Source organism: Fundulus heteroclitus, chromosome 4 (assembly GCF_011125445.2).
Source record: "Fundulus heteroclitus isolate FHET01 chromosome 4, MU-UCD_Fhet_4.1, whole genome shotgun sequence".
NCBI lineage: Eukaryota > Metazoa > Chordata > Actinopteri > Cyprinodontiformes > Fundulidae > Fundulus > Fundulus heteroclitus.
The window spans coordinates 23,118,398-23,127,784 of record NC_046364.1 but is presented as its reverse complement, the minus strand read 5'-3'; the positions used below and the strand labels follow the sequence as shown (position 1 = coordinate 23,127,784).

The 9,387-nt window shown below is 40.1% G+C and overlaps 1 protein-coding gene across 1 annotated transcript in view; it reads right to left on the bottom strand.

Moving 5' to 3' along the window:
- Positions 1–1,409: 1,409 nt before the first annotated feature.
- Positions 1,410–9,387, bottom strand: part of cdh8 (cadherin 8) — a gene marked incomplete in the record, with an annotated part of 114,787 nt that continues 106,809 nt past the window's right edge. The window contains 2 exon segments of the mRNA XM_036136279.1: positions 1,410–5,940; positions 6,898–7,149. Coding sequence (XP_035992172.1) covers positions 5,447–5,940; positions 6,898–7,149 — 746 coding nt within the window.

The window sequence follows — 9,387 nt, the reverse complement described above, 5'->3', positions numbered from 1 at the left end:
AAGGACATTGCAGCAATACTAATTAAGGCAATTTAAGCACAAGCACTCAGCAATAGCAGCAGGAGTTTACCTAAGACGCAGGTTCTGAAACAAGGCCACAGAGAAAAGCCAGGCTGTATTGGCAAGTTGTAAGATGGTGACAGGCAAACCGTTATGACCTAACCAAATGGCTGAGCAGGCTTAAAATCAAACAGAAATCATGGGATGCAACACATGGGTGATCTAACATTGGTGTACAGTGAGTGTCCGAAAATCCAGTGGGACTATCATATCCAGACCTACACACAGGTGATGTCTGACCAGTTAGATAGTAAACCCACCAGGAAACCAAACAGGCATGGTTTTGGATGGTGGCATCCAAACAAAACCCAGATATGCTTGGGGGGGGTGGCTTTCTGCTTTAAACTAACTGCTAGAATCCATTGTCCAAATCCAAATGCTTTTGTTTTTTTAATAATAAATTTTGATTATGCATTTGCACACAAGGTACTTTCCTGATTAGATTAATTGATCATGTTTCATGGTTCAAACACTTTTGTCATCATAGGTAAAACATATTGTAATGAGGCTTTTTAAGGTAATGTAAATGGGTACATCATGACAACCTCCCTAATCATTAGTCCCACTTTTGCTTCCAAAGCAGCCCTGATACGTTGAGACGTTGACATCACTAGATCCCTAATGGTTTACTGTGGTATCTGCCACCAAGATAAACGCAGGAGATCCCCCGGTAAGCCCCTTTTTGTGTGAGGTGGAGCTTTTTTTTTTTGTCCAGCCAATCCAGCAGACACTCGATTGGATTGGGACCTGGGGAATTTCGAGGCCAAGTCAATACCTCCGAATTATTGTTAACTGTTGTTATCTTTCAAAAAGATTCTCTAGCCATCAGATACAACTGACCCCATTAAAGGATGTAGATGGTCTGCAACAATGCTTAGTTAGATGGTGTCAAATTGACTTCCACGTGGATCACAGGACGCAAAGTTCCAAGCAGAACACTTCCCAAAGTAATGTATTGCCGCTGACAGCTTACCTTGCTCCAACTATAAATGCTTTTGTCATATGTTTCCAAGGTAAATGGTGCACAAGCACCCATCCAACCAGGTGGCGTAAAAAGCACAGTTCATCAGACCAGCACACGCTCTTCTATTATCTTGTGGTAAAGTTTTGATACCTGTGCCCATTGCTGGTGCTTTAGGTGGTGGCTACGGGCCAGCATGGGCAAGGTGACTGGTTTGTGTACTTTCCAATATTCAAGCAGCTCATGCATTACTGACTTTCCATTTGTTGTATGGGTTAAATTGTTGTAATTATCTAGTCATCAGTTGTCAAGAATCATCATAAAGGCAGATCCTTGTTGGTGACCTGAAAATGACAAGCAAAAAATAGAAAGAATCCAACACATTCAGCAATATTTATAAAAATATATTTCACAAAGTAGGAAACAATACAGGGTATCTTAGATTACAGTACAGGGAGTAAATAATTGAACATACACATTTATAAGCATTAAAGCACAGTAGAAAATATGATCTGCATGTAGAACTATCCCATATATATTGTTTTGTCTACTAAGAACTGCCGGAATACTGTATCAGTACAAACTGAGTATGCACGCAGCTGTAGTGCCATTGAAATTGTCATTATGTGCAAGAGCTAACGTGCAGAGACAAAACCTACCACCTCATTGAAAGCTAATGACGTTAGCAGTAACTCTATGTACAGTACAAGACTTTTTTTATTGATATCATACAGTGTAAGCACAATATGCACATTTTTCTTGGGCTAATGGGATCTGTGTTCACTAAATGAGGTGTGATGTTTGAAGGAAGTTTCACTCCTGGGTCCGAATTGGACAGTTGTGCTAAGAGGCTCATTGGTTGTACCCTTGAACATGGGCCAGGTTACATTTTATTTTCAGTCAGCGTGTGACATCAAAGTCCAAGTATCATGTTATTTTTTTCATCTGCTTTGTTTCAGCAATTTTAGAGCAGCGGTGTGCCTGCTTTCATCTAGTCTGTGGCATCACTAGGCATGGGCTGGTATGTGAATACTGAAATAATAACTTTGGGTAATATACCGTACCATGGTTTTCGTGGTATAGTGCTGTCCATGTTTTTGCAAATATTTTTATTTTTTATTTTTTTAATCTGTGTTTGTCTTCGTGATAGTGGGTACAGTAAGAACACATCAACATTTTGAGTTGCCCCAAAATGGGACAATCGAGTAATTCTCTCTATTCTATTTTATCTCTGCATAATTTATTTCCAGCAGGGCTACTGATGTGAAATTAACATCAGGTGAGGGCAACAACCCAAGTAATTCACAAATAGAACTAAAAAAAAACAGCACAATAAATCTATAGATTCTGTGCGAAAAAGGCAAAGGGCATAGGAAATAAGTATTGAACCGTCATCCATCCATTGTCTGAACCCACTTTTCCTTGCAGGGTGGTATGGGGTGGGGTTGTGGTTGGCTGGTGCCTCTCTGCAACTGTGATGTGGGGAGTGGGGGCTGGGTACACCCAGGGCAGGTTGCCTGGAGAGAACCCATAATGCAATAATTTAGAAAAGCATACTTTTTTTTTTTTTTAAACTGACAGCTTCATAATGTTTCTTGTATGGAGGAACTAGTGGTATACACTGCTCCACTGTGATTTTGAACCATTCGTCCAAACAGTTTTGAAATATTGAAGGTTCTGGGAGTCTCTAGCATGTAATTCAATACTTCAATAACCTTTTAAAGCAAGTCAAGTTGAGTGATTATGACTAAATTACTCTAAATTATTTTAATTTACAAGAATAAACAAATTTGCCTGAAAAAAAGTATAATTGTCCATGATTATGGCATATATTTATGATTTTAAAGCTACAATTTTATCTGATGTTGGCTGCAGACTCACTTCAAACAGGATCAGGAATATACATAAACCTGAAACAGTGAGGAATAAGCTGTTGTTGTTCTGATACTGGAATATATATTCTGAAAAATATATTTTTAGAAGTGCATCTCCGAAATTTATCACTTAAACCTTAGAGGCCTTTTAGCCATTTTTGTTTCTGGTATTATAATCCCAGAGAATATCCTAGTTTTCATGTCGTATAATATTTTCAACAATACAGAAATATTTTTTCTTGTAAATATGTGAAATTAAACTAGAAATTTCTGAGCTTTTCTGGTGGAAATTTACACCCAGTTGCCACAATATTTTCTTTCTTTGATCTACAATGGCCTTAATATTCTGTCATAAGTGACTGGGCCATTCTTGAAACTTTTATTTACTTTCTCTAAAACCAGTTGAGGTTTTATGTTCAGTTTCTGATCATGGATGTCCTGGTATATTTGCCCATTAATTAACATATGATAAAATAAATCTGTTGTTTCCCACCTCCAAACTTCATTGTTGTTATGGTGTTGTTTAGCATAGCCCATTTATTCTCTAAACATGGACTGTGCAAAGGGTAAAACTTTGGTCCTACAATATTGACCCAAACTATATTCTCCCAGGGCTTCACTATCTTCTGCAAATGTCCATTAGCAAACATTTAGTTACCTTGAGCATTCTTTTTCTTCAGTGGTGTAGCATTAGACTGAGCATGGCGGTTCAGTTCTATACCTCTATGCATCCCAAAAACTGTACATGCTAGTTTCAGTACTAGTGGTTTGCACTGCTCATTATGTGCAAGAGCTAATATAATGAGCTATTCTGATTGTAATCTGTTTTTTTGGGGGATTTTCACTTATAAATATTGCAAGGAGCGCCATACCGTGGCTGATTTATGGGGAATTGATGTTCTTTGCACTTCTGTTTTATGAACACAACAGTGCTCAATCAAACATTCAGCAGTTTAGAAATGGGTCTGTAACCAATGCCATTTAAACGTTTTGCAATAATGGGGTGGCAAAGGTCTTGAGCTATATGTTTTGTAACGATCATGATCTTGGTAAGGGGGTATGTATATAAATGCCATAGATTACGACTAAAGCCACCTCGTATAACAACAGATGATAGCTGGTTTCCTGGATTTGCAGCTTTTTATGACCAACTTATTGACTGTACCCTTCTGCTTTATAACATCAAAGAATTCATCAACTAATTTGTTAAGTGTGTAGACTACTTGGGCTGATGCTTGCATTTGAACAGAAAGTCTAGTCAATGGGCCCATTAGAAATAAACGTAGAGAGGAAAAACATTGATGTGTTCAGTATTTTCGTTTCTTGTCGTATTAACGAGTAAAAGGTGTAGGAACCTTGTTTTAGCCAGAGAACCGGTAGTGCACAGCAATATGTGGGGGAAGGGCAGCATGGCATTTCTCAATGCTCCACACAGCCAGTCAAAACTCCAGCCCCTCCAGAACCTTCTCTGCTTTCACATTAAAAGGACTTTAAACCGTAAAGGTGATATTGTAACCTTTGTTAAAACGTCCATGCCTAATCATCCATCACCTGCAAGAAGTCATGTTATCATTTGGCTGTTATGAAATAGTGATCAAGTGTTTAAAAAAGAATGTAAAATCATCTAAACACACTCATTTCAAATAGCACAGGGGGGAAAAAATGAAGACTTAAGAACAGATATACAAAAACTGATAGAACAAGAATGAAGAATCAACACATCTCTTGTCAAAAAACAGTAGATTACAATTGTATTTAATGTTGCTTCTGTAAAAAGAAGGCCTCAAAGTTTCTACATTTCTGTTTTTTGTCTTTATGTCAGTCTTTTATAGGCTACTAACACTTGCGACCCACACCTGTAGCATGTAAATACAAAGAGTTGTATAAAGGAAGCCCTCAGGGCTTTCAAATAGTCTATAAATGTGGCCACCAGAGAACATATCAAATTATGACAATTTCACCTTAAAGCCAATACTGGTTAGTCCTTTTGCTTTATTTCCAATCCATTCATACATTCATCATTGTAATGTAGACCAGGTATTGCTTTTTCATTTTCATCCCCCCTCACCTCTCCGCTGGGTGGCTTTGGGAGACACGGACAGTCCTACTGCAGCTTCTGTAGTTCTGCTTGGCGTCCAAAGAGCACTGGGTTACGGCGAGCATTTGATCTCCAAGGAACCAACAGTATTCGTTCATTTGGTAACTACCAAAAATGCCAGGGTTATGTCTGTTACCTGCAGTCACGGCAAATGACAAACATCCGAAGTACTGCTAGACACTCCACACTGAATCTAGGTTACACTCCACAAGAATCTCCTAATAAAGACGTTGTTTGGCTCAACAAGTACATTGCGTTTGACGTAGTGGATGATGACTGCTAAACCTCACTCTAAAAAAAATACAAAAAAGGTGGCTGCTCTTGTTATTAATGTTTTTTTTTTCTTCTTTTTAACACATTTCTACGAGCCAGCAAACCCTAGCGTTTAATACACAAATATGTTGAAAGAAAAAAAAAATCTGAAAGGTCTTTTTATCTCTAACAAACCAAAGGTCAGGTCTCACGGTCACTTTCACCCACAGAGTAGAGCTCCCCAAGTCTTCTGAAGCGTGGGCCCCACTCTCTGAGATAGTCATAGTTCTGGTCTGAGTCTGATGACGCCGTCTCCAGTGAGCTGAGGGAGCCAGCGATGGATCCCCTGCCCTCGTACCCGTAGATCTGGATGGAGTCGTAAGGCGGAGCCGTCGGATCGTTATCCGCCTCATGAAGCCGCACGTTGATGAATTCGTCCACGTCAACGCCGTTCGGGCCTGAATGCTGCCCAGCCCGCGGCATAAACTGCAGGTCCGGCTTGATGTCCTTGCGGGGCAAGTAGCCGTTGATGCCGTCGGGGTTCTGCAGCGTGGCGATGTCGAAGGCCTCGGTGTCCTCCTCTCCGCCTCCTTCGTCGTCATACCGGATGATGTTCTCCCTCACGTCTTCATCGTCCTTGATGATCAGGGGCTCATTCTTGTGTCTCCTCAAGGTCACAAATAGTACTACTATTACTGTCCGAAAAAAAAGGTAGAGAGAAATAAGAAGAAAGAAAAAGAAAGAAATCTCGGTCAAGCTTTAACAACCATATAACTGAAAGTTTAAGCAGACTCAGGGCCTTGTAAAAGTAACTATATCTTTTGAAATTCTCTACACTTTGTCAGATCGCAACCAAGAACCCTCAATGTATTTTTATTGGGATTTTCTGTGAAATAGCTACAGAAAGTGGTGGAGAGCTGTAAAGTAGAAGGAAAGGATACATTTGTCACAGTTTTTGTAAAATAAAATCTGAAAAACAGGGTTTGCCTTTGTATTCAGCCCTTAAAGTACAGTGCAGTAAACTGCCTTCAGAAGTGACTCTGTTAGTCCAAGGAATTCAGCTGTCTCATTTAGTCTCAGTATAAAACCATCTATTATGCTGATGTACTGTAAAGAGTATGGGAGACCTGCAAATCTTCCAAGACATGGTGGTCCACCTAACCTAACAGGCTGGGCAATGAGAGCATTAATCAGGGAAGTGGCCAAGAGGCCCTTAGTAGCACTAGCGGACGTGCAAAGATCCATAGACATGGGAAACAGGTGACACAGATGGTGAAGTAGTGAATGGCAGCCACTCTGCATCATGACTCCTTTCTGATATTCAATATCACTTCAAACATAACATTAAGCTGTTATGCTGTGAATAAAGTGAAATCTATGTTTATTATACATGCTATATTAGTTTGTTCTTCTACTTTTTATGTACCAATTATGTTCAAAATAATCACTCAACATTTGTAACAGCAGCAACAGGCTGTTCAACTAAGAATTGGTTTGCGTGACTGACTACATATCAACTCCAAATTTCCTTCTTCTGTCACAGTATCACATAAAATAAATAAAAAACTACTTTGAAACACAAAGAGGTTTGTGGGTGTGTAACATGACCAACTGTGAGAGCTTTAAGTTCAAGGGTACGGCTACTTATTCACCTAACAAGAGTATGATGCAAGCCAAAATGGCGATGAGAGCCCCCATGCTGAGACCAATTGGTAGGACGTAGGCCTCCACGTTGCATGACTGGACAATTCCCTCTCTGCTGCACCCACAGACCCGGATGGTCAAGGTGTTGGTGCTGCTCATCGGTGGATTCCCGTTGTCCGTCACAATGATTGGCAGGAAGTACATCTCTTGCTTCTGTCGGCGAAAGCTATCATGCTTGGTGACGATACTGATTGAGTTGTCTGTCAGAGAGAGAGAGAGAGAGAGAGAGAGAGAGAGAGAGAGAGAGAGAGAGAGAGAGAGAGAGAGAGAGAGAGAGAGACTGTCAATTCAAAAATTAATTTCAGAAGGGTGTGTGAAAGCCCAGTATTATTTATGTAGTGACAAACTCAAATCTTGTTATCAAATTGTGTGAAAAGCAGTGGAGAGCAGGGGTAAACTAATTTCACATCAGTCGGCACTTTTAGCCAATCTCACATTTCATTGCTGAAGAAAACTTATTTTTCTTTGTAATTGGTTCTTTTTTAGGAATTATCTGAAATTTAGACAATTTAAGGAAGGTGACTCCAAGTTTGCTCCTTCTCCTGTTTAAAAACTGTGGAAATGAAGAGACCACAGCAGGCGACATTGGCTAAGAAGATGGCACATGTCGACCCAGATAGGTGCCAGCTGCTCTTTGATGACACTTCTGTGAAGCTGTCTGCTCATTAGCTGGCACTTCTTACCCAGATCACATTATCAAACACTTGCATTCCCACAAGAATCTACTCCTGGTGATCTTGTTGAAAACCTACAGGATGTCTGATGGTCTAACCTTCGCCTTCATTGCTTGCGGGTGTGTCAGAGGAGGAGGGTGGAAATCACAGGGTCTTACTATTTAGAAAAAAAGGACCACGTCAGAACTTCTGCATTGACAGAAAGAACTTAATCAAAAGATGGAATGCTTCATGATAGAAACACTTGCTTTGCAGAATCTTTAATTGATGTGAACATATGCTCAGATTTATTTTCTTACAAGCGCTGCCACTTAGTGGTACGCTCTGCTTTGTGAGCACCAGCATGTCCTACTTCATTGGAATCATTCAGCACTGCACACAGAGAAGGCAAGTATAAACTATGCCTTGTAAACTATAAGGGTACGTCTTAGTATACAGGTCATTTCCATTTTCTATATTAAATACTGTTTTAGGAAAGAAAAAATAAATATCTCCTGCCTGTCAGGCTAACCAGAGACAGAGTCATGTAGGTTACCTTCAAACACACTGAACTCAAAGCACTTACAAGAAAGCAGCTTTACTCTTCTTTCACATGAAAGGCGGCAATAAGGGTGTTCATGCCATGAGAATATTAGGTTCAAATGAACACTGTACATTGAAATATTGTCACAAAGTTAAAAGCAGAGAATTGTTTAAATTAGGATTTTAGATATAAAAAGCTCGGTATGTGGGAGACAATAAATGACAGCACCAACAGAACAAGTGACACTGAGTAAAAATATCTACACATCACATCATACAAAGATGTAAAATGACTACAACTTAAAACAATTGAAAAGGAATGGAGAGTAAGAAAAGGCTTATTTGTGGATCTAATTTTGGATCTAAAGCTCTAGAGAAATTTGTCCCTGTTAACCTATCTAATGTTTTCCCTGAAGGTCAGAATGTGTCGTGCTTTTCCCCCATTAATGTACAAGCAGTTAATTCATACAGATTGAATAAAAAATGTCAAATTATAATGCTCAGATTAATAGGGAACCTGATATTCAAACCTGACACTGTGTTGTGCTTTAAAAGATTTATTAACAAATAAGGCTTTGGTACAGGTTGGCGAAACCCCTGCATGAGTCTGATGGAAAGGTAGCTGACTTCTCACCACAGGCTGATTAGTGGGTTAGATAAAATTCTTGATCTTGAGACACTCCACATCAGTGTCCAGAAAAGAAGAGGCTGATGAGGTGTCCAAATGAGTGCAAGGCTAGACAAGGAAATGCAAAAACAGGGACTTGACCATGAACTTGGCAAGGCGGGCAAGGAACACTGGACCTACTTACTCAATGGCTTGCAATACTCTGGCAAAGGCTGACTGTGGAAGGTCAGTATGAAAATGAAGGGAACCAGGTGAACTTAATCAGCTTAATAGGGCTGATAAGGCATGAAGATCACTCAAAATGGTATCACAATAGTGCCCCCGCCCTCGTATTTCAGTATTTGTTGAAACTGCACAAGAAATCAATCCAGACAAGGCATTTGGAGGGGGCCTCGGAAGGAGAGCAAGAGATAAAGAAAATTACCCGGTTAGGGCAGGGCATGAGTTCATGTGGGTAAACTGGAGGTTGTCCCAGATGGCACAGGAGTTCAGGCGGGCATCACATAGGTTGTCTCCGATGGAGTAAGAGTTCTGGGGGGCTACCGAGAGGTAATACTAGGTGGGTGTGGAGGGCTGGAGGCTGGCGGTGCAGGAGCAGAAGCAGGGGTGAAAAC